General features: G+C 36.3%; 3 protein-coding genes across 5 annotated transcripts; 1 reads left to right on the forward strand and 2 right to left on the reverse strand.

Annotated features, from left to right (window-relative positions):
• The first annotated feature begins 1,325 nt into the window (after nucleotides 1-1,325).
• Nucleotides 1,326-10,753, forward strand: LOC104211743 (putative lipase C4A8.10). 2 transcript variants are annotated; one of them, XM_009760844.2, is made up of 10 exons: nucleotides 1,326-1,835; nucleotides 3,240-3,299; nucleotides 5,056-5,126; nucleotides 5,252-5,527; nucleotides 7,995-8,158; nucleotides 8,248-8,303; nucleotides 8,507-8,559; nucleotides 8,656-8,776; nucleotides 9,484-9,581; nucleotides 10,324-10,753. In XM_009760844.2, exons 1-10 carry the CDS (start codon nucleotides 1,745-1,747, stop codon nucleotides 10,393-10,395), a joined length of 1,062 nt encoding a protein of 353 aa, XP_009759146.1. In that variant the 5' UTR covers nucleotides 1,326-1,744; the 3' UTR covers nucleotides 10,396-10,753. The 2 variants fall into 2 exon arrangements, with proteins under 2 accessions (XP_009759146.1, XP_009759145.1); XM_009760843.2 differs by having other exon boundaries at nucleotides 1,327-1,835; nucleotides 3,232-3,299.
• Nucleotides 10,754-11,135: 382 nt separating this feature from the next.
• On the reverse strand, nucleotides 11,136-14,303 carry LOC104211741 (CBL-interacting serine/threonine-protein kinase 21). Of its 2 annotated transcripts, none has more exons than XM_009760842.2 (14): nucleotides 13,660-14,303; nucleotides 13,523-13,585; nucleotides 13,354-13,425; nucleotides 13,169-13,276; nucleotides 13,009-13,080; nucleotides 12,878-12,931; nucleotides 12,730-12,783; nucleotides 12,469-12,558; nucleotides 12,266-12,385; nucleotides 12,093-12,200; nucleotides 11,892-12,011; nucleotides 11,752-11,814; nucleotides 11,548-11,622; nucleotides 11,136-11,467 (listed from the first exon to the last, which is right to left on the reverse strand). In XM_009760842.2, the coding sequence occupies exons 1-14, from the start codon at nucleotides 13,819-13,821 to the stop codon at nucleotides 11,372-11,374; spliced, it is 1,257 nt and encodes a 418-aa protein (XP_009759144.1). In that variant the 5' UTR covers nucleotides 13,822-14,303; the 3' UTR covers nucleotides 11,136-11,371. The 2 variants fall into 2 exon arrangements, with proteins under 2 accessions (XP_009759144.1, XP_009759142.1); XM_009760840.2 differs by having other exon boundaries at nucleotides 12,658-12,783.
• A 3,461-nt stretch (nucleotides 14,304-17,764) lies between these two features.
• LOC104211740 (stemmadenine O-acetyltransferase-like) lies at nucleotides 17,765-19,357 on the reverse strand. The gene has a single exon (XM_009760839.2). It carries the CDS (start codon nucleotides 19,332-19,334, stop codon nucleotides 18,027-18,029), a length of 1,308 nt encoding a protein of 435 aa, XP_009759141.1. The 5' UTR covers nucleotides 19,335-19,357; the 3' UTR covers nucleotides 17,765-18,026.
• Between the last annotated feature and the right edge of the window lie 5,046 nt (nucleotides 19,358-24,403).

The following is a 24,403-nucleotide window of genomic DNA, read 5'->3' on the forward strand; positions in this document are numbered from 1 at the left end:
CTTCCGCCCACCTAGCTCCACCTTTCGCTGCGGCTTGCGAGAGTGGAGAAAGAAGGAAAAAGATCACTTTTAGCCCGCGATCGAAACTATTTAAATATATAAAATTCATATATTTTTTTGTATATAACATACAAAAATGTGTATATATACAAAAATATACAAACAAATATATTTTTTTTGGCTATTATTTTGAAAACGGTACACTGGTCCAACTTGGGAAAAGAATGATTTTGAAACTTTCCTTTTAAAAAATAAAAGATGATGATGTGTCAAAATTTATATGACGTGGATATATACATTAGTCTTGTTACGCAACACCTTTCTGATGTTCTTTGGAAGGGCAACGTAAGGCTAAGCAACCGATGTCAGTACGGTTGTTGTCCGCCAATGAGGTCCCCTCCGCACGCTAGACTAGATTGTCAGTGTCGTGCGGGAAAACCATTGTCACGAGCAATTGCGGAAGCTGAGAGAGAATTGGGTTTTGAATGATGATGATGATTTTATTGATAAATGAAATGCTGATTACAAAAGATGCGGTGTCGAGGGGGAGAGACACCACTACAGAAAATTGATTACTGAAAATGTTTGATTGCTTGATCCCCCTAGTAATACTTAAAAAAAATAAACCAAAATTACATGACTAGTCCTAATAAAGCTGTAGAAGCACACTGAATGAAAATTATGTAAACTAGCCTATAATTACAATGAAAAAGACTTAGTTTATTACAATGTAGAACTAAGTCCGATGGCAGCAACTTTGTCTTGCGGGTCAGGGTCTGCGCGCGCGTTGTTGTGGGCGCGCGCGACACTTGCTGTGTTGGCCTGAGGCTGGGCGCTGGTGCTTGGCATCAGGGTCTGTGCGCGAGGGGCTGCTGGAATGGGCCTGCAGCTGAGCGCTGGCGAGGCATCAGGATCTGCGCACGCGGCGCTGTTGTCATTGGCCAGCCACTGGGCGCTGGCGAGAGGCATCGGTGGGGCGACAGAGGCGCATGCGCGCTTGTCACTTGGCGCAGCCAAGACCACGGGGCCGACCATGGCGCTAGGCATTGTGAGGCTTGCTAGGCCGCCATGGGGCGCGGCCAAGGGGTCATGGGGCATGTCTGGAAAGCAGCCCATGACAGTAAGTATGAACAAATTCAGACTGTGAAACTGCGAATGGCTCATTAAATCAGTTATAGTTTGTTTGATGGTATCTACTACTCGGATAACCGTAGTAATTCTAGAGCTAATACGTGCAACAATCCCCGACTTCTGGATCACTATTAAGGCCCTCCTTGTTTCTTCAACTATCATAATTTCCCCTCCTCTTTTACCTTCTTTACCTTCAGTACCCCTCCTATTCCATCTCCCCTTCACGAACCAAAATCACTCAAAAAAGAAAAAGGAAAAAAATTATGCCTTGACTTATGATCACCAAAATTCTCGTAATTTCTTACTTTTAATCAAAAGATACTTTTTCTTGATGCTCATTTTTCCCCCCTTGATCCTTCACTTATGATCACCAAAATCGAGCAACCCTTTAAGCCCAAGATCCCAATAACAACTTCAGTCCCACAATTTTCTGGTTCAATTTTGAGTTTTGGATCAAAGACAAAATCAAGATTTGACATTTATAAGGGCAGTGGCAATAATTGTAGGCTGTTGTGGGTGGATTATGAAAAAATGGAGTGGTTGAGAAAATTGAGCAGAGGGTGTTTGAGGAATTGTCCCAGAAAGGGTCAGAAGGTTGAAATTGAATCAGTTAATGATGGTGAAGATGTGTTTGATGCAGCTTCTGCTAAAGCAAAGTTGCAGCCTGAACATCTTGTTATTATGGTCAATGGTCTTGTTGGGAGGTAAAAAGATTGGATTTTTATTTCATTCTTTGTGTTTAATAATGTAATAATACTATGTGTGTGTTACAGGAATTTGTTAACTTGTAAATATGATATTGATACATGTGGGTAGAGTTACTTGATATATGTACTGGTAGGAGCTACCCAATGGAATAGTCGAGGTGCATGTAAGCTGGCTCGATACTATCATCATAAATAAAATTATATTGACTTGTGTGATTTTCTCGATTATTTTATTTTGGCATTATCGGTTACTGTTGTATTAATGATGGTTCATGTAAAGATTGAATTTTTTCATCTTTTGTTTCGTTTGTGCTTGTTAATTTAGTAGTGCAATGTGTTTGTTATTAGGAATTTGTTTGTTTGTGTTTTTATAGTCCAGGCTAGTTTGCCCGCACCTCAACTAATTCCACGGGGTACCTGGTACCGCCCGTCAGCACAGGTATCGCCAAGGTTTGGAGAGATAGAAAGATATCACCTAGTTTTTTTGCCTGCTAAGATTTGAACCCGATACCTCCTGATTCTCAACCTACTTCATTGACCTGGGAAATTTGATATTGACATTATGTGATTTTCTTGATTCTTTTCTTTTGGCATCATTGGTTACTGTTTTTATTAAGGATTTTACTGACATGATGGTTAGTTGGAATAAAGATTGATATTTTCCCATCTATATGAAACTAATTAATCTGCATTTAGGTTGCTGGCCTCCCAGAAATAATGATGTTCTATTTTCTTTTCAATTTTTTGTTTGGGTTGGAGTAGGGAGGGAAGAGGGGTATATTTCTGTATCATTAAAGCTTGAAAAGAGTTAATTATGTGAAATATGATTGTTGACATTTAGCTTTAGCAACTGTATCTTTGGACTTCCATACAAAGGGTCCATGTCATAACTGCAAAAATTTCAGATGGCATTGAAAAGTGGAATAAACGAGGAGAAAAAAGACCAATTACAGTTATAACTTTAACTTAGACACTTATAAAAAAGCATCATTTTTATCAGAAGTTAAGGGATAATGTTGATTTTAGTTGACACTTTGTCGTCTTGCCCTTTCTATGAGTGCTGAAATTTTAGTATAGTTTTACAAACCAAGAAAATCTTATCAGAATAGTTATGCATATGCTTCAACGAAGCTACCTGAAACATTTCTGACGAGAATTTAAAATGTCAGCTTACTTTTGGAGTGCTACCAAAAATCTCGTTGTGAAGGTGGGACTGATCTGTAGAGTTCATTAAGTCCATACTTGTGGTATTCTCAAAATGTTGCGCTTCATTTTGCATTTGTCTTATACTTTCTGCTTTTTCCAGTAGTTATCAAGTGGATCATGCCTCCTCTTTTTGAGTTAATTCCTATTATCCAAAATTCTTAGTAGTTTACTTCTGATGCCTTTGCAGTTCTGCAGATTGGAGATATGCTGCCGAGCAATTTGTCAAAAGACTGCCTGATAAAATCGTTGTTCACTGTAAGTTCAACTTTAGTGATGGCCAACAAATTTCAGATTGCAATCCATGATTGTCTGTTACTAATTTTTCTCTATGCATTTAATCCTGCCAATAAACGGAGTTGGCTAGTTCACAATATTTTCCTTTCCCTTTTTCCCCTTTTCTGATTTGGATCTTGTCAAATATCTTCAATGTGGTTTGGGCTATGTCAAATGTCTTCAACTGGACCGGCCCTCTGGGCTTAGTACAAGTTCCAAAGGTTGAGGGAATTGTGACTTAGGTCATAGGTTCGAGCCCTGCACCATGCAAATTAAGTCTGGTATTTAAGTGGAGAAAGATAGAGGGGCGGCTCATTATCCCTGAGTTTTGAAGGTTCTTGGTTCTAATGGTTGGTCTTAGACGGATATCTCGGTCATTAAAAAGGAATCTTCAACTGGGCCGCAGCAGGATGGTAAGTTTGTTGTTGCCTTAAGAATCAGAACCTCTGCTTGCTACTTCAGTGTAAAAAATTGTTACAAAAGCATGGAACGGTGAGTGTCCATTATTGATTGAGTACGATGTGGTTTGCTAGTCGCGTTAAACCATCCAAAGGAGTACATAGAAGGAGAGTTTTGGAGTTGAAGAATATTAGAGTCTTACCAAAGATATGAACATCTGAAGCGACACAAGGGGTAGTGGGGTTATGCAAGGACCCTTGTGATGAAATCTGATATGTACATCAGCTGAGTAGTTTGACCTGAAGTTCTTTATTGTTGAACTCCTCCACCAATAAGGAGGTTCAAGCATCAAAAGAGGCATCATAAAAAGCTTAAGGAAACTTGGTAACTAATTGATGTATCGGATGAATAGCACATGGAACGTTTGTAGAAACTTTTGGGAAGTTCATCCATGTGATCTCATGAATTGGATTAGGCATCGGTGTGGATAATATGGGAGTTCGTCAGTCAGTGTATTTGTGAATGAAGTGAACTTTGGACGTCAGTCTCCAAGATAGATGTGAAGTTGGAAGTTTGGTTGGCTGACAGATGTTTTTCTTGCCCTTTGTACTTGATTTCCAGAAGTTACAGTCGGATTATGTCACTTTAGGTTGTGAGTTGTGACAAACTAGTAGCTTATGCGTATAGCTTATATCTTGCTATATTAGATATCTACTGTAGAAACATTGTTATACATAATCTGTATTGTCTTTCCATCTGGTTGGGGTGATGGGTAGAATAGGTAAAACCTATATAATTTATACTGAAATGTCACCATTTCATCCTTTTTTTACCTCAATGGTGTAAGAAATATAAAAATTTTGTTTGTTCTGTCGGGCGTCTTTAGTTATAGACCTTTTGTTTCAAGTTTGTTGCTTGAAATTTACCTCCCAACAGCTTGGTTTGTCAACTAAAATAAAGATGTCATGATTTGCTGGGTTTAAGAGCAAAGTGTGACAAAAGCGCATGCTCTAATAAAGAAAGGTGAAGGTGGAGGAAAATAAACATTAATATGTTCATGTAATGCAAAAAGGTAATAATCATAAACAAGAACTGGATGGACAAAGTAATTGAAAATTTATGATACAGTGAAATACATAAATTGCTGCCTAAGCGATGCAAGGTTCAAATCCTTCATTGAAACAAAATTTAAGGCTTATGTACAACTCAAGTGTGCTTTTAATAATACTGTCCAAAATTTTCCTTTTTTCCCCTTTCTGTGTATCTTGTGATGGCAAGCATAACCATTGAGAGGAACTAAAGTTGTTTGAACTGACGATAACACCTTGTGACTTGCCAGGTAGTGAGTGCAATTCTTCTATGTTGACCTTTGATGGTGTTGACCGGATGGGTGAGAGACTTGCAAAAGAGGTACTTCGCTAATGGCTTTCTGATTTTTATACTTTTATTACCGAATGTAATGTCTCTTAGCAAATGTAAGTCCATTAGAATAAGTGATTTGAGGCTTGGAAAAAACCTGCTGCTTTATAGTGCAGGTGGAGGATGTGATCAAACGGTGGCCTGGGGTGCGCAAGATCTCATTTGTTTCTCACTCCTTGGGTGGCCTTGTAGCAAGATATGCTGTTGGGAGGCTGTATGAACCTCCATCAAAAACAGAAGTAGTTGATCTTAATGGCTCGTGCTTAGTCAGGGAAGAGAATGTGTCTGACCAATGTCACAATCAGTTTTCGGAAGAAACTGTTGCTGGATTAGAACCCGTGAACTTCATAACAGTTGCGACTCCGCATTTGGGCTCAAGAGGGCATAAGCAGGTGTTTCATTATCTCACAGTTTCTTTAGGTCGATTTTTTTTCTGAATCTTAGCTATCCCTATCTGGAATTACGAACTTCATTGTGGTCATTCCACTTCAAACGCTGAATATATTGAAAAGTGCAGTTTACTTAGGCAAGTTTGAGCATAGGCATCTATTAAAAGCTTCACTTAAGGAAACATGTTTGCTGCTTCATTAAGGAAGGATGATCAGAGTCTTTTCTGGTTATTTTCTTTTTTGTTTTGTTAGAGGGGGTGGAATTGCTTTCATCCTTATATGCGAACATACTGTCTTTATCTTGAACATCTTCTTGTCAATCAGTCAACTGTGCTTCATCCCTGAACTAGTTGGGGTGGATTATATGAATTATCTGTATCATTTCGGCTTTAATCGTGCCTATTTCATTCCAATGCTGAATAATTTGTCTTTCAATGCAAATTAGGGGTTCTCTAAATCTTGCATTTGTCCCTAAAATTGGCATACAGGCCTCTAACCAATCTAACAAGATTCATGGTAAACAATGGACCTAATGTGAGTCTAGCAATAACAAATCCTTAGTACCTACTAGTTGGTCACCTATATGATGATTTGCTTCTATTCATTTCTGTTCTTATTTAAGTCTGCTGGGATCCAAGAGATTGAAGGTACTTTGAGACAAATTTCCTCCATATGAAATTTATCTTGTTTGCTTTTAGCACATTCAAATATTTCAATATTGCACGTAGAACCGATGCATATTGAGGTTAACTTACAACATGACCAAACCATGTTTGGTGACGTTCTCTCATTTATTCTTTGTATGTGCTATTTGCACCATCTATTAGATGTTATCATTCCCAATCTTGTATGACTGCATGTTCTTTTTTTTTAATTGGTACGACAATACATTCATTAATATCCACATTTCTTTGATAGTCATCTAGTGAATATGCTCGACCTACTCAACAACCAATGTTCTTGTCAAGGTTCTTGGCCTTTAGACACACCTAGAGCTTTACTTGTTACTTAATGCAAATTTGTTATTTTCTTAGGCTGGATATATATATATATATATATATATATATATATATATATATCAGCTTTAAACCCGTGATCATTCTTTAATAACTTATCCTTAAATGTAATTTGGTATGTGTTTTTAGTACGTTTGGCATGCTACTTTCCTCTTGTTTCGCTCCGCTCTATAACTTTGCATTCTGGACCACCAGTCTATGTTGGCTGGTTATCTTCTTTCGCTATGCAAGTCTTGACGAGTCAGTCCTTATCACCAATTTTCTTTAATTCTAAAACTTTTTCCTTGAAACCCTGGTTCTAGAATGATTCACACCGCTTCCTATTTTTATCTAGTCGACAATATCATTATTTATAACTTAATTTTCCAATCTCTCTATCACTTTCTCTTATCTGCTTAGTCTCTTGTAGACAACCAACTCCTCCTGCTTAAGGTTTCCATTATTCTATTGGCTCCATCCTGTCAATAAGTCTATGTTACAACTACTCCAGATATGTCTCTTTCGAACTAGTTTCTTTATCCAATCCGTCTTATAAGGTGAGTTTACTATCTTAACACCACAATTCGGTATCGTTATGGTGGGACTAACTTCTTTAAGCACACCCATCTATGGTGTGGAAAACTTTGCTTATATTTCATCACACTTTGGCAATGATGTGATAAAATGCCTGCTTATTTAGTACTATGCCTAATAGTCGATGTAGACTGTTTCTATATGGACATGTTACAATGAAAATGGATGTCTATATGGTTACCAAATTATTGGAGGGAAGAAATGAAACATGTGAAGATATGACTCTTGGGCTTAACTCAACCCCAAAAGACTTGCTCGTGAGGGGAGGATTTCCTGAGATTGTGTAAGGTTATCACAACCCATTCCCTCAATCAATATGGGACTTGACATTCCCCCACACGCCCAGACTGGACAACTACAACGTGGATAATATAACACATGGGCCCAATATTGAGAAAACAACAATAGGGATCAATGCGTCTGGCTCTGATACCATGTAAAGATACGGTCCTTGGGCCTAATTCAACCCCAAAAGCTAGTTCATGAGGGGAGGATTTCCCAAGACCGTATAAGGAGATGACAACCCATTCCCTCAGCCAATGTGGGACGCGACAAAACATAAGGACGTGAGGAGGGAAGAGTAAAGGGAACACCAAAGCATCACTGAAAGCTTCTTATGTATATACAATTAATCATGATATTACACCGATAATATGATACTAGTATAATTGCTTATAATGCTTGGTTCTGATAAACACTTAGCTGCTGATGGTTAGGTATTTTACTTTAGTCATGCTTTCATGGTGCGCGTGCCCCTTAAAGCTTGTGTACCTCAACACGTCTGTTAACTTCGATCTCTAACTAAAATTTATTTCCTAGATTACTTCAAAGACCAAAGTAGTTGTCCTTTTCTTTGTAATTTTTTTCGCTGTTTTGCCCAGCTGCCACTTCTCTGCGGTCTTCCTTTGCTGGAGAAAGGGGCATCTCAAACTGCTCACTGGATTGTTGGGAGATCTGGAAAGCACCTATTCCTGACTGATAAAGATGATGGGAAGCCTCCCCTCCTCCTTAGGATGGTCAATGATTCAGATGATCTCAAATTCATGTCAGTATCAACTTTAAATTTTTTTTCCCCTATTAAAGGGAAGTGGCAAATGCATTATGTTGTAACATCATCTTTGGCTTTCCGTGCAGGTCAGCATTACGCTCTTTTAAGCGTCGAGTGGCGTATGCAAACGCAAATTATGACCGTATCCTATGAGTTCGATTAGCTTTTCATATTTCTTATAATTTATATGCTTTATGCACACAAATATAGCTGGCGAAGTTTGCAAAATTTTCTGAATGAAAACCGCTAGTTTTTGGTGAAAAACTCTTATGGTTTGGGATATCCATATGATTATATGGGATTTACCAAAATTGGAATTGGTTTTATCCTTAACTCATCTCTAAGATGTTGTTGGATGGAGAACATCGTCAATCCGCCGTCAGAATGAACTTCCAAAGGTTGGTATTCCGTTGACTGACCTGCATTATCTGTTAAGAGTACTAATTTGTTCTTCTTGTATATATGTAACTGGATTTCTTTTCATTCTTCTCCAGTCTAACCTTCAAATAAAGGATCAGAAATACCCACATATCGTAAATGTTGAGCAAGAAACTGCTCTGGATATTGACCATAAAGTATCTTCACCGGATGAGAAGCAAATGATTGATTTAGAAGGTTTGTAAACCCTCTTACTCTATTTGGTAGAGTGCCCAGCCCCCACTCAAAAGAAATAAAATGAAAGTAAAATAATAATAAATAAAAAATAACAGACATTACTGCATTTTTCACTTTACCTCTAGTTTAACACATGTGCCTCACACCTTTTTGGTAATAAAGGTTATGATATTTATTATTTTCTTATTGGATATCTGTGATGCTTTCTGTTCCCACAGGCAGAGAAATTGTTTGATGTTGCTTGAGTTTTCCTTTACTTTGGTAATATTTTCATCCCAAAAAGAAAAACTTTTAGGAGTAAATCCTGATATCTACAGGATTTTGACGAGTGGTATGTTAGCAACTTTCACTTGTTAGATTGATAAAAGATTTCGATAAATTGAGGTCACTTTCTGCTGTGTCAAGATTGTTTGTGATATGATCTAGCTAGTCCTTTATTATTCTCCAGGCAGATTACTGTAACTAATAGCAGGATTACGTCATAAAGCTATTCATTCTTTTGACATGCTGCTCCCCGAGGTTTTAGAAAGAGGACCTCATTTATTACTAATTTTACATCTTATTGACAGTTACATTTTATTCAGTTTTCAGCTCCTCTTTTGTCCTTCCTTTTCTTCTTTTGGTAATAGTCTTCTATGTGATTATTTGCTGCATCGGCTTTTTGCTTCATTTGGGATTCTCATAGAGCTTTTCTTTGGCCCATCTAGAGGAGATGATTGACGGTCTTACGCAAGTACCATGGGAACGAATTGATGTTAGCTTTCACGAAAGCAGACAACGATACGTTGCGCACAATACTATCCAGGCAAGCATTAGGTTCATTATTCTTGCTGGTATTTTCTAGTCAAGCCATGTGTATTGTAACATTTCTTTTTCCTTAAGACTTATGTGTTTGACTTTTAAATATTTTGAAGTTTTGGGTCTAGTAGATTGTTCAAGTCTTTTGCTAAAAACTGTTAGCTTCAACTGTAAATGCTATGCTTTTTCTTTGGTTATTCAAATGGATGAATGTTCAGAGATACGGTAGTTTGGTATATATTAAGGAAACTGTTCTCTTTGGTTTTTCAATCTTCATTTACATTCTAGGCAACGGATATGGAGCGAAGAACTTTTGTTGTGAGAATACGATAGTTCATACTTGTTTGTTCTGTTGGCTGCTGTGCAATTATAACAGTATGCCCCCGCTCAAAGTTTCCTCTTTTTTCAATTATCTTCTCATGCATTCTCTTGTCTCTTGCCTCATCCAATAACCAGCAATAAGGTAGCAGGAGTAGTTTTTGGTCATCACCTTTCTTTGTGTGTTATGTGCAAAACACATGTCAGCAGTCAATACAAATTTGTCTGTTTGCAATCTAAAAGGTTAGATATATGAGGTTACGGCACAACTGCCGTGTCAACCATGCAAAGTGCTTCGTATGTGCTATCTTTGGGTGTTAACAGTTAACACCCCTTAGCAACTAAAATATGAATTTTGTATTATTGGTTTTTTGGGTATTTCTTTCTAGTGTCCTATTGAGCTTATTTTATTTATTGTGTTTTTAATTTAGGTGAAGACCTATTGGCTAAATTCAGATGGTGCAGATGTGATTGAACATATGATAGATAACTTCCTTCTCTAGTTGTCTGTTCATCGAGGATTGGCTGTCTCGGTGATAGCTCCTTTTGCTTATCGGTAGCGCCTATGGTACTTCATTCCAAGTCCTAATCACATGCATAACCACGAATCCGAGCATCATTGCCAAATTGTTTCTTCTTGCATGTATATCATGTGTGAGTGTTATCTTCAAGAACCTCACGAATTTGTAGTTGATCAGAAACTCTGCAATGTGTTTTGTCATTTTCTTTCATTTGTGCTTCCTTTATTTTGTCTTTTACGTTAAATTGAAAGAAATGTTCAAAGTGGCGGTAATCGCTGCATTCACAAATTATTTTTTCTCCATGAACATAGTGCTATTTATCGTATTCTTTAGTCTCTTACTCGCATCTTTTGTAAGACCACTTGAGGATGGGCATGCTGTTACTTATTGTTGTGTCTACTTCGGGCAACTATTTAGGGAACTTCACCTTCTGTATATATTTTCAGATGAACCTTTAATCCTTTACTCTTGCTGATGTGTCGCAACCTGAGGTCAGATAATGTGCTATTTTTACTATTTTGATTGGTATAAACATACTGCATTAGTATATCCATCACTATTTGTACATCACCTTTTGTTTTATACCTTTTTGTTCTTTTAAATGATTCGCGCACCATTTCTTACAATAAGTATTCTCTTTTCTAGTGTAGCATCAGGACTTTCTAGGAGGGGAACAATAGATTTTTGTGAACTTATACCCCCCCCCCCCCACAACCCCCGGGCCAAGCCAAAAGAAAAAATGATACACATTTGCTTCCTAGTTTCTAGCCGTGTGTAACCTCTGAAGCTCTCTGCTCTTCTTTCCATATTGAACTTCCAAACTTGTTATCTTCGGGGAAATTGTGTGATATTTTTTACGGTAAATATGCTCTTCAGGCACTTGAGTGTTCCTTGCATGCTAAGCTTTCTGCACCATTTTACGGTCAAGTTAACGAACTCCGATCATACTTGAATAGTTCTAATCCTGTTGGTCTTCGTCCAGCTTTTGCATTTTACATGTTTTTTTTAAGCATCTTTCCTCCTTTGTTAGCATACTTGATAAACTTTTGCAGAACTGGTCAGCAAGATAACATAAGTATGACAAGCAATTGTGAGTCAATCGCAACTTTATTCATCTTTCTGAAGGACATATACCTGCTTGTATAATCTCAGTTCACCTTCTGACTTTGTTATTTCTATGGCGCAATGGTTTGGTGCGAGCTCAACTACCTAAACTTGGACATGAACGGCCAAAAAATAAAAACCAAAAGTATTCAAAAAGACAAATATAACATCAATAGACATTTGGGATATTTTGGTAACTTTGTTTCGCATAAAATCAACATTTAAGTAATTTACCTGGGCTGTTAGGTCAATGTATGAATTTGAAGCTTTAATCATCTTGCTAGGGTGAATTTGTAGCTACAAATAAAATAGAGAATCAGCCGCAATGTTATTGCTGCATGCTAAAAGTGAAAAAACAAAGAGTGAGGTTTTACCTTGCACTTGTCTATTCTTTCAGCTGATAGTCTCACATGTTCTGCAGCAGCCTTTATTTTCTCTATGGTTTCATCGATTGTGTGCTTAGATCCAAGTGTTATCTTCTCCTTTTCCATGTCCTAGATAGAGGGAAAATCATGAGGTTCATGAAAGTAAAGAGGTTTATAGGAAACATGGCCGATTCTTAGATTTCAACTTACCTCTTCTTCAAAGAGACGCGACAAATCTAGGTCGTGCGACATTGCTATTAGCCTAAAGGCATTTATGAAATTCGGTCTTTCGTCCACGTCATATCCTCCTTCAGTTTCCTTTTAAAACAGGCAGTCAGTTCCAATTAAATCTAGTTCTGTCTTTTCCATTCAGTCAGATTTACCTTAATTACATTGAATGTTGTATATCGATCATCCTTGCCATTGTGCTGTTTGGATTCTACGCGCACGACTGGCTCCATTTGAAACCATTCATCTTCAATAATTTCTGCTATTGTTATCCTCTGCTTGACAGGAAAGTGATCATTATTTTCGATCTCGGCTTTTTGGAGTTTTATGACACAGTTCTAGTAAGAATTAAGATTACCGTTTTTGGATTAGGGTCTAGTATCCTGGAAATTAGCTTTTTCTGGTCTTCCGTGAACCAACGTGGAAACATGCATTTAGCTCGATAGATCTTCACAGCAAGCAGATTATTAAATATAGAATGAACTTTTATGCAAGCAAAAATAAAGGATTTTTTAAAAAAATGTAAGCAAAGATATATAAAGCATGCCTTTCTATATAAGTTTGACAAGTTACTATCATCAAAGGGTAGATATCCAGCTAGTAACTCGAAAAGGATTACCCCACATGACCAAATATCTGCAGCTTCTCCCTCATAGCCCTTTTGACTGAGCAGCTGTAACAATAAAAGCAGGTTTATGAACTCGCCTGTGAATTTTAGCTCTTTTCTGTGCAGAGTTGAGTTAGTACAAAGGTATTTTAATCTTTACCTCTGGTGATACATAGCTTGGTGATCCGCATGTGGTGGATAACAATGAACTCGCCTGTGAAGTTAAGTAGTTAACCAAGTATCAATATTTGCATGTATAACTTGAATAGAAATTTTGCTATGTGTTCATGCCTTTGCCAATGTGCTGAGGCCGAAATCTGATACTTTGATATTTCCCTTGCCATCCAAAAGCAAGTTTTGTGGCTGCATTACACAGTAACTGCCTCAATCTTTTTGCATTCCATTTGTTAAGAAGCTAATGAATAGAGTCATATCATTCTTGTGTTCATACCTTTAGGTCTCTGTGATATACCCCTTTGCTATGGCAATGACCAACAGCATCAATAAACTGTTGAAAGTATTTTCTTGCCTCTTTTTCTTCTAATCTCGTTAGGTATGACTGCAATAAGGAAAGAAACACATTATTACTTTGCTTCCCTACCATCTTTACTACTTGTTCTGCTGTTTGCATCTCACCATCTGATCTGATAGTGGCCCTCCTGGTACATACTCCATGACGATATAAATTTTCGTCTTTGTCCCTATTACCTATCATTTGAAAAGACATTAGAAGTAAGCCCGTCTAGCGAATGGTAGCATATTCTTATCTATGCAAGGAAAGTAATGTTAATGTCGATGTTCTTACTTCGTGTATTTGAACTATGTTGGGGTGATTGAGGAGCTTCATTGCCCGTATTTCTCTTTTAACCTGTTGAACAACTCCTTAAGACGATAGGAGATCCCCGAAAAGAGACTTAAAAGTAGAGAGTTAACCTGACTTACTTGGTATATGAGATTGTTTTGCTTGATCATGTGTTTGTCAATGATCTTGATAGCTACTTTTTCGCCGTTGATAGTGTTAATGGCGAGCTTAATCTTTGCAAAGGTACCTTCTCCAATCGTTCTTACAAGATGATACTTCCCTATCATGTTTGAAAATCCCATTTGTTCTGTTACGAAGAAGTCAAACTCTCATTGTTTAGTTTCAAAAGTATTCTTGAAACTGCTTGTGGTTGAGGTGTTCTCGTTGTTGTTGATGTTGTGCGCTTTATATGAAAACTGCTTGGAATTGAGACGTTTTTGCTGTTGATGTTGTATGCCTTCTATAAAATATGCTCCGGATTGAGGAGTTTGTTGTTGTTAGGCGTTTTCGTTGTTGATGTTGTGTGCTATATATAAAGATTGCTTGTGAAAGGTACTTTCTTTTGTTTGAACATTTTGAGTGTTTAGGGAGAATTTGAAATCTATGGCTGAGTTTTGAATGAATAGAAGACATTGACATTGCTGGCTAGTAGTTGAATCTTGAGGAGAATGGCTGGTGAGACTTTTCCATTTTTGGTTTTCTGATTAGCAGTGAAACCTTTTCTATTATACTTCTCAAGGTTTCTTGAAGGGAGACCAAATTAAATGCCTCTTTTTAACTGCAAAAGAATTTTTTTTTTATTCATTTTCCCTTTTTGAAGTGCTACGCACTCGGTGATTCTTTAAAAAAAAGTGCAGTCTGGTACACAAAGCATCTTGCATTCACGCTAGAGGTGTTAAACGGGACGGGTTGACCCGGCCCCGCCCCAGACCGGTTGAAACCCGCCCGATCCGGTACTTAGGGGGCCGGGTTACTGGGGTTGGTTCGTTCACTTTAATTCATCCAATCAACCGGACCAGTCAACCAAAATCCCTGTAGAACTGGTTAACCGGCCCGGACCGGTTTAAAGGCTAGTTTTTAATAAATTTTTTTTAAGGTTTTAGAGTCTAAGGCAATGCAAAACCTTTGAATTTACTCGTTTTTCGTTAATTTACTTGTTAAATGTAAACCTTTCAATTTGTAAGTTTGAATTTTGAAATAAATGTAGCACTTGCAATTTATAAGTGTAATTTTTTTTCCATCTTCATTGTATTCTTTATATTTTTACTTTATATTAATATAAATTATAATAGTTATACAAAATACACAAAAAAAAAAAAAACACTAACCCGGCTTGGCCCCTTGTACCCGTAACCCTTACGGTTCAATTTTTATCTAGATGAACCCGAACCCGTTAAGAACAGTAACCCCTAACCCGTAACCAGCCCGGTTCGAAACTCGGACGGTTTCAATTTTTCCCTACCTAGCAAGGCCTGGCCCACCCGTTAGACACCCTTAATTCACGTAGGGTCCGAGGAAGAGCGGCACCTCAAGGGATGTGATGTAGATAACCTACTCTAATGCAAACATTAATGGTTGTTTCCACAGTTCATTTCATCGATAACAAAAAAGACTTACTCTAAAGGGGCGCTAGCGCTTAACTAGTAACATATCAAAGGAGCCTGAAAAAATGTAATGAGCTGCTACTCTAGGCTCGTTTCGCTTCTTCAAGCTCCGCCCCTTCTTTCAAAATTCAAAAAACAGCACTAACGAGCCAGAAAACGGATGCGCTAAGGCGCAACTTCGCGCAGGACCCACGTCCTATAGGTCATAAGGAGACAATTTTACTGTTGCTCTAAGGTTTCACTTGGTGATTCTACCAAATCAATTAACTCAAGGCATGCATCGTGTGTATAGACTTCTATCATTTAACTATCGTTAAGTGATATGTAATCTTCACTTTAGTCTATAGTTCGAGGTCAAATTCGGGGTATAGGTCTAACCACTTCAGCTTTCAGTTTCTGGCATGCTATAGTTATAGAAAGAGATCAAAACTCTCGAGTACAGATGACAAACTAAGTAACAAAAAAGTTTTATTTCCTTTTTTTGATAGTTTAGATATGCAATTAATAGATTCAGGTAACATAATTGACTCAATTAGCCTAAGATATGAATGCATTGAGGTGAGGTCTGGTTGATGGCTTATGTATAGAGAAATAATCTTCACATAAAACCTAGTGCCATTAATGCATTGGTTGGTCCTTATCCCTTTTACCTTTTTTTTTTTTTTTTTTTTGGTATTTTCACTCGGTGTTCAATATTCATTTAAGGATCGCTAATCTAGATTTGCACAGAAAAGTCACGGTTTGGGAGGTAAATGGCCTACAAAGGTGAATTTATACTAGGACTAAAATCCGAGGCCTCTGGTTGATGAAAATGTATTTATCGCTCCATCATGGTCTTTCGTGATTTATTCTTCTACTTATACTTGCATAAATTACAAAAGGATGTATATATTATTTAATAAGGAATATATGTAAAATAAGAATATAAGAATTTTTAATACATGGATTAAAATAACTCTCATATAGTAAACAATCTTTTATTTTGATAAGAATAAACACTTATTCTGTTTCTGGCACATTTGGTTAACCAGAAATAACAACCTCTTTGACAACAAAAAGGAGCGTATCAACTTTTCCAACACCATCTCCAAAGCCACTGAATACCTTATGTGGACGAAAAATGGTTCCACCAAAATAACTCATCAAATCACAACCAAATGGAAGCCACCAAGAAGAGGATTCTACAAGCTGAACACAGATGGACCAGCCAAGGAGAATTCAGGAATAGGAGGAGTAGGAGGAGTTTTCAGAAACCAAATAAAGATTGGATAATGGGGTTTACTGAGAATATCCCCCATACAACCAACACTATAGCAGAATTGAAGGCCCTCCTAAAAGGACTTCAACTTGCGGAATAAAATAACTTGGTTCCCCTTGAAATTAATATTGATTCAGCTGAAATTATACAAATGCTAGTGACAGGTAACCTCACTTATGATCCTATAATTTGTGAATGCATGTCCTTAATATGCAGGATGGATAGGGTCGTGGTGAAGCACACTTACCGGGAGCAGAATAGGGCGGCAGATGCTTTGGCTAAGGAAGCAACAAAGGCAGTTTTTTTGAACAGATCTAGTATACTACCAGTTCCTCCAATGTTTGCCAATGATGTATTTTGGACAGACAACCTAGTAACTGATTCGGTTAGATTTTTTGTAGGTTGTAATATAGAAATAATTCTACAAAACATTTCTGCAGTACGGGTACTACAGTACCCAAACAATGACTCATTTGTATAACGTCTTTTGCCAGCTAGCTATATATAAATATCCCTTTTAACCAAAAATAAATAAATAAATAAAATAAACATTGTAACGAAAGATAAATTTCGAATTGTAATTTCGAAGGGGAGCCTTAGAGCAACGGTAATTGTCTCAATGTGACCTATAAGCACGAGGGTCGCGTCATGAAAGCCACCACTAATGTTTGTACTAGGGTAGGTTATTTACATCATACTCCCTATAGGTGCAATCCTTCCTCGGACCTTGTATGAATGTTGAATGCTTTGTGCATCGGGTTGCCTTTTTTAAAATAAAAAAAAAAAATTGTGTTGCAAACAACAAATTTGACATTTTTGTACTTAAATATACATCCACACCAACCAGAAAAACAATAATAAACCAACCATATTAATTCTCTAATCCCCTTGAGCAAAATGACAAATCTAGAGTGTCCTCCCTCCTTACATTATTCTGTTTATATTAGATAGTCCAGCTTATTTACCACTAAGAATAAGAATATTTATATTCTTCCACTCAACAAAAATTAGAATAATAAAAACAAGGAATTTACTCACTCCCCATTTTGGAGAAAAAGCAAAAAATAAAATAAAATAGATGAACAAATCGATTTGGGTCATAAACTGAACAGTCAAATATACCATGGATTTAAGTTATATATACTGATAGCGAAAAGATTTTTTATATCATCAATATAGTTTAACTTGTGATAACAAGTCAGATACCAAGTTACCACTTAAAACTTATCGATCCGTTAGTATATAGAATTTATATTATTTTTAAATAATTATCTAATATTCAAAATACATTAGTCCGACTAATTCGAATATGCATCACATATAACTTGTACTTATATTCTATCACCTTATTGAACCTGTGAATAACAAGCAATGGACAAATACTTTTGATCTAAAATGTGAATAATCACCAATCAACAATACAGCATCTTACATTTTATTTGTAAAAATCCACTCCAATAGAGAAATTACATATCATGTAACACATCAAGAAATGCTTATAATAAAAGGCAGTCCGGTGCACGAAGTATTCCGGCCAACTCTGGAGGGGTGATGTAAACGGCCAACTCTAATGCAGTCATTAGTGACTGATTTCACGGCTCGAACCCGTGACAACTTACCATTGCGCCAAGGCTCCCCTTCATGCTTATAATAAACTTACATCTAATGAAGTAAAATCTTGAAGCTCTTTGTCTTGTTCAAACAATTCCATTTCTTGATCAGACATAACAACCCAAGCTTCAATTCCACCAGAATATTTTAAAGAATCCAAAAGAACAATATGATCTTTAATTCCAAGAATTGCAACAATAGCCAAAATAGACTCACCCCATCCAAAATTTACTCCATTAATTGGAAAATTACACCAACTTCCAATTCTTAACACCTTAATATCATCCCCTTGACTTAATAATTCTCCAACCTGATTAAAATTACTCTTAACAAACTCAAAACCATTTTCTCCACGAATTTTCTCCGCGTAATTACCATCAATTCTCTCAATTACATTCTTTATTTTTCCTACTAAAGAAAACCATTCATTTTCAACATTTCCTATAGCACTTGATACTAAGAAAAAATTTCCAAATGAATTTTCAGGCAAGGGTGGAACTATTTTCTTCCTTATATTTACTGGCAAAATTGCAATAGAATTACACCCTTTTGCAGCCATAAAACATTTCCATAATAAAGCTGTAATTACTTCAACGCGCGTTACACGTTCCTTATTATAACCTGAATTAATTACCTTAGTCTTCATTTTTACTATATTTGAAGCAGTAAAAATGAATCTTTTTACAACTAATTTTTCAACTACAGGTTGAATTGCTACACATTTTTCACTTGACATGGAATTATGAACTATTTCTCTAGGTGGAAAAAATGATGATAAAGATATGAAAATAGAGTCATTTATTACCTTTTTGTTGCTTCTTAATTCTTCACTTGTATTGCACCAATTCTTGATAAATGTACAAAGACTAGAAGCATCACCAATTTTATGTGAAATACTTATACTAATAGCAATTCCACCACATGTAAATAAGTTAACTTGAATGGCTAAAAGTTCTTGAAAATTTGATATTGTTCCATCTGAATTATAAGGTGTGAGTTGGACTAATTCATTGGATTTTGGATTCTTGATAATGTCTAAAAGTGAAACATTCACTTGAACTTCTGCATAATAAACACCTTGATCATTGCAATCAATTGAATATTGAGAACTCATTCTACCAGCCAAAGGGTAAAATTGAGTTAAAATTTGTGAAAGTGAAGTTTTTAAATGGCTACATATTTCTGATTGTGGGATTGTTTCATTCTTGTTGTAGAAAAGAATTAGTGGAATAGATGAATGAGGAATTATTTCATCTATAAAAGAGATTTTGTGGTTTCTATGTTTAAGTGGAGTTGGAGAAGATGGCTTGATATGTTCTTCACAAAGCTTTTCAATCTTCATTTTTTTCTTGATATTGTATGAGAAGAATGTAGCTTGGTTCTTGGTTATATACTGACAGCGGAGGCGGAACCAGGATTTTAACTTTATGGGTTCTGAATATTTGGACCGTGATTTCACGTGTTAATGACTGAATTCTAGATTTAGTATTTATACATATTTTATGAATTCAAAATGCTAAATATATTATTTAAGTAAAAGTTACTGGTTTCGGCCGAACAAGTAGGTCAGCTTGTGCCTCCGTCCCTGACTGACAGTATAAGATTTTTTACACTTTCAGGTAACTAGAAAGATAATTGCAGATAAATTTATCATGTGAAATTAGTAACCTAAAAAAAATAAGGAAAGTAACATTTTGTAACATGTTAAATTGCATTACTAGTGTAAAAATTTTATTGTACTGCCTGTGGATATAAGTTAAATCCTAGCAGAATAAGATGCTCTACTATATTATATATATAGAAATTTCTGGTTGTACAACAACAACGACGATCCAGTATAATTTCACAAGTGGGGTCTGGGGAGGGTAATATGTACGCAGACCTTACCCCTACCCCGAAGGGTAGAGAGACTGTTTCCAGGAGACCCTCGGCTGGTTGTACAACAACAACAAATAAAAATTCAGTGTAACCCCACAAGTGGGATCTGAAGAGAGTAATGTGTACGCAGACCTTGTCCTTACCTTGTAAAGGTAGAGAGGTCATTTCTGATAGATCCTCGGCTCAAGAGAAAGTGAAATGGAAGCAACCAACAATAATGACAACAAGAAATAATAAAGACACAACGTATAATAATAAAAATTCAGAAATAAAAAATACAAAAATAATACTAATACAACTTCACAACCAGAAATGAAATTATATAATTATATTTTCATCTCCTTATAATTGAAGGGAATCTATTTATGTGACAAGGTATCTCTTTCATCCATAAAGAGACAAAAACCACAAACAACAATAAAAACAAAGAAAAAAAAATGGCTATCCTCGTCATGGGATTGATGACAAAACAATGGAGTTTAAAAGAACTGCTAGGGGCAGGCTTTTGCCATTTGCTATAGATAAATAATTCAATTTTATTAATGAATAAAACAAATTTAAAGAGCATAAGTCTTTGTCTTGTGATAGTGTTTGATAGTAACTTATGGAATATATAGTTAAACTATTGAAGTAATAATTAATTAATGGAATAGTTCAACTATTAAGTCCTTGCTATGTGTTTGTCTCTTATAGAAATTAATAGAATACTTCGATCCATATACAATGAAGGTAGTCAGTTGAACACGCTTTATTAAAAAATTATACTGTAAATATAAAAAAATTATACTGCATATATAAATCAAGAATTTGGTCGAGTGTGGCGTTTGATATGTGGGTTAGTTACGCATCATGGGTTTGGATCGTGCTGCAGACACAAGCCTGATATTTACAAATGGTTCTCCTAAGAAACAATTTGCTGTTGTATTATGATATACTACTTTAGCATGATTAAGTTACATTTTAACGTGAATACTTATCAACCTAAGGCTTAGAATATACGTGTGAGTTAGACGCATGTCACAAGTGGAACTCATGGTATTTAATTATGTTATATCCCGTACCTTAGCATTAAGATGTGCCGTAGTAAATCCACATGAGTTCAAAGGGATTATATCTATTAGGAGATTCTAGAGGGTTAAAGACATTATTATTTTTATAAGACCGTATAAGTTTACAACCTTGATATCGTTAGATATTATGTTAGTGTGATATTTTTTTTATGTGGAATATTTTAGTAAAAGTTTTATAAGTATAATTTTGAATAGTTACCATTATTACTATTTTCGGATATGACAAATTATTCCTCTAATCAGTCCAAAAACTTTCCAAGTCTTGTTTTCATTTTCTCAACATATGTGTGGTGAGAAGTAGTGCAATATCTACTAAGTTTTGTGACCCACCATTTTGCAACATTAATTTAGAAAGGAAATAATAACGTTTGTCGCCACTAGCATTTTAAAAGCAAAAAAATAGTATTACATAAAACCCAAAAGCTAAAATAAAATGACAGTCTTTACATGAAGCAAATGATTTTAAAAACATTTGCAACACCAGAATTATTTGAAACAAAAGTTTCAAAGAGTTGATTGCCAACCGTACTGCTTTATGCTAAATGATGATGTCAGTATTGATGATAAATTTTAGTTGGCTCTAATTTCTTCTGTGATGAAGACGTTAAATGTGAAATTCTAATTTTTACCATTTTTAGAATTAAGTGTACGAAAATTTGTACTCTTTATATGAGATTAGAAAAATTAGAAGTTGAGAATATATATGTATTTTTACATGGATATTTTAAGAAAGTAATAATATATGTATTAATTTTATATGGTACCACATGACCACGATAGTAATGTATATTACAGTAAGGTGTATAAAGTATATTAAAAGTGAATAATATTTTAAGTAATTTGAAATAATTTTTAATTATGTAGGTAAATGATTAATTACCGAGTAGCCGGATATTACCTAATTAATAAATTAGTGAATAAAGATTTAAACCCTCACCCCTAGGTGGAAGCAAGACACTTCCTAAGAGATATGACTACAACAACAACAACAACAACCCAGTATAATCCCACTTAGTGGTGTCTGGGGAGGGTAGTGTGTACGCAGACCTTACCCCTACCCTAGGATAGAGAGACTGTTTCCAAATAGACCCCCGGCATCCTTCCCTCCAAGAACTTCCCACCTTGCTCTTGGAGAGACTCGAACTCACAACCTCTCGGTTGGACCTCGTAAGAGATATGACTCTTACTTATTTTTAATTAGGTGGAGAGACAATGTGTTGGATGGATACTTTTCCTTTAATTATTAAATGGTGAAGATTATCTCTTTCTTACGCTTCCTTTTGAATTCTGCTTGTCGAAGCCGTTTCTGTTAAAAATCCTTGAATAGCATATCTTATATTGTAATTAAAGGTTATCCTATGAACAGGAAGGTTGATCTTGTATACTTGTTATTTTGGTGCTATTTACATGTACCATCTCAAAGCTGACTATTTACTCTACGCACTTCTGTGTCATTGAAGTAAACCAACTCCTAGCCAATAAGAAATCGAAGTCAAACAACTATAGCTGCTCAGCCAAATAGAATAAGATTAGGCATATGAGGAAACTTGTCATATTATATATACGGCTGAATCCTCTCCCTCTCTCTCGATTCATTGGTTGGTCCATGTCTAGAGGAGATTGTTAATGGTTGGAGGTCAAGTTCTCAAGTAATTCCTTTGGCTTCCCAATCTGTATAATTATTTCTGTGGAATATTCTGGTTCGGCATGTCTTTGTGAAAGGAGAATGAAGCATCTGCCAATGGCAACATGTGGTGATTAATAAAGAAAGTGGTGGCATGGGAGTGAAGAATCTCAAGTTTCAAATAGAAGTTTGGTAGTATACTTATCAAATGGATCTGGAGATTTAATGATGGTAAAGAAGACTATAGAAAGCTGTTATTTTTACCAAATATGGGATAGTAGATCATTGGACTCCTAAAACTACACCCACGCATAACTGAATAACTATCTGCAAGAACATCATACAGATTTTTCCCTACTCAGGTATGTTAAGGCACTTTTTTCTTTTTTTTGGCATGATCAAAATGAAATGAACATAAACGATATGCTATTTCATAATGAATCTACTCCTAGCAACTAATGTTGTCCATGTTGTTCTTTCCGTACAAAGTTATTCTAAGAAAGTATGTATAATCCTTGAGTCCTTGTGAAGTTCATATTTATGGTATGATGTCCATAATGCTAATCGAAGGTGCAACAACCTTACGTCACTCCGAAAGGTTTAGAACATGATTACATGAGTCGAGCATGTATTATATATATGTATCTATTTTACTTTACCGAGCCGCGCTATAGTCGGTCGAGTATGGCACCTATTGTGCAACCACTGATCAGTTGGGTTTACCGAGCTCCACGTGGCCGGGTACGATTCTACCGAGCCTTATGATGGCCGGGTACATTTTTACCGAGTCCTCTATGAGGCCGGGTACGATATGATGATGATGATGCCCACAGAGGTGAATGTTTTTAAAAAGTTCATGTATATATATGTATTATGCATATTATGTCAGTAGCCACCAGAGGCACTCAGATGTTACAGGTTGTATCTCCTCTATCTCTCTTTACATTACTGTTCTTGTTTATGCTTTCCTGCTTTACATACTTGGTACTTTATTCGTACTGACGTCCCTTTTGCTTAGGGACGATGCGTTTCATACCCGCAGGTCCCAATTGATAGGTTGACAGTCCTCCTAGTAGGCTATCAGCTCAGCGAAGGTGTTGGTGCACTCCACTTGCTCCGGAGTTGCCTATTTGGTCAGTATGCTTTGGATATGTATTGATTAGTATGGAGGGGCCCTGTCCCGACCTTTATGATTTTATGTACTCTTAGAGGCTTGTAGACAGATGTCAGGTGTAGGGACACTTGTATGGCCTTGTCGGCCTATGTTTTGAGTTTACAAATGGTCATGTCGGCCTTATAGGCCCGTATGTCACATATATAAGTTTGTATATCATTTTGGGTCTTCATATGTTGAGTATTCCCTTATGTTTTATTCTTGTTATCTCATAACGGGTTTTCTGGCTCATTTACTCACGATAGTATGATAAGAAAGATATGTTACGTTGGTACTCGGTTGAGTAAAGCACCGGGTGCCCGTCGCGGCCCTCTGATTTGGGTCGTGACAAATTAAGTGGAGATCCACAGAGTTTTGAATAGAGGCGGTCCTAAGTTATAGGTAGAGGGGTCACTGACACCAGTAAAGTTCGGCAAAAATTCTATTGTACCCATGTATATGTCATTAGAAAATAGTGATATATTAGTAGTGGACACCCTATACGCAAAGCAGATTTTAGTTAAATCAAAAGTGCATTTGTGACCTTCAAATCCTGAGTCCGCCTCTGGTTTTAAAGCTTGTGTCACTTGTTCTCGAGGATTTCTGGGTTATAAAAAAAAAATCACATATCTGTGTGGATCATATGCATATGCAAAGGTGGATCTAAGATTTAAACTTAATAAGTT

This window comes from Nicotiana sylvestris, chromosome 11 (genome assembly GCF_000393655.2).
Source record: "Nicotiana sylvestris chromosome 11, ASM39365v2, whole genome shotgun sequence".
Classification (NCBI taxonomy): Eukaryota; Viridiplantae; Streptophyta; class Magnoliopsida; order Solanales; family Solanaceae; genus Nicotiana; species Nicotiana sylvestris.

What these genes read in the sequence shown, in the direction of transcription:
- LOC104211743 (XM_009760843.2), top strand. Translation starts at nt 1,495, where the DNA reads ATGATCACCAAAATCGAGCAACCCTTTAAGCCCAAGATCCCAATAACA. An exon ending in TGATAAAATCGTTGTTCACT is followed by an intron (nt 3,300 to 5,055) that starts GTAAGTTCAACT and finishes GTGACTTGCCAG; the next exon opens with GTAGTGAGTGCAATTCTTCT. An exon ending in TCAGATGATCTCAAATTCAT is followed by an intron (nt 8,159 to 8,247) that starts GTCAGTATCAAC and finishes CTTTCCGTGCAG; the next exon opens with GTCAGCATTACGCTCTTTTA.
- LOC104211741 (XM_009760840.2), bottom strand. Translation starts at nt 13,821, where the DNA reads ATGGGATTTTCAAACATGATAGGGAAGTATCATCTTGTAAGAACGATT. An exon ending in AAAACAATCTCATATACCAA is followed by an intron (nt 13,586 to 13,659) that starts GTAAGTCAGGTT and finishes GTTGTTCAACAG; the next exon opens with GTTAAAAGAGAAATACGGGC. An exon ending in TATATCACAGAGACCTAAAG is followed by an intron (nt 13,081 to 13,168) that starts GTATGAACACAA and finishes TGTGTAATGCAG; the next exon opens with CCACAAAACTTGCTTTTGGA.
- LOC104211740 (XM_009760839.2), bottom strand. Translation starts at nt 19,334, where the DNA reads ATGAAGATTGAAAAGCTTTGTGAAGAACATATCAAGCCATCTTCTCCA.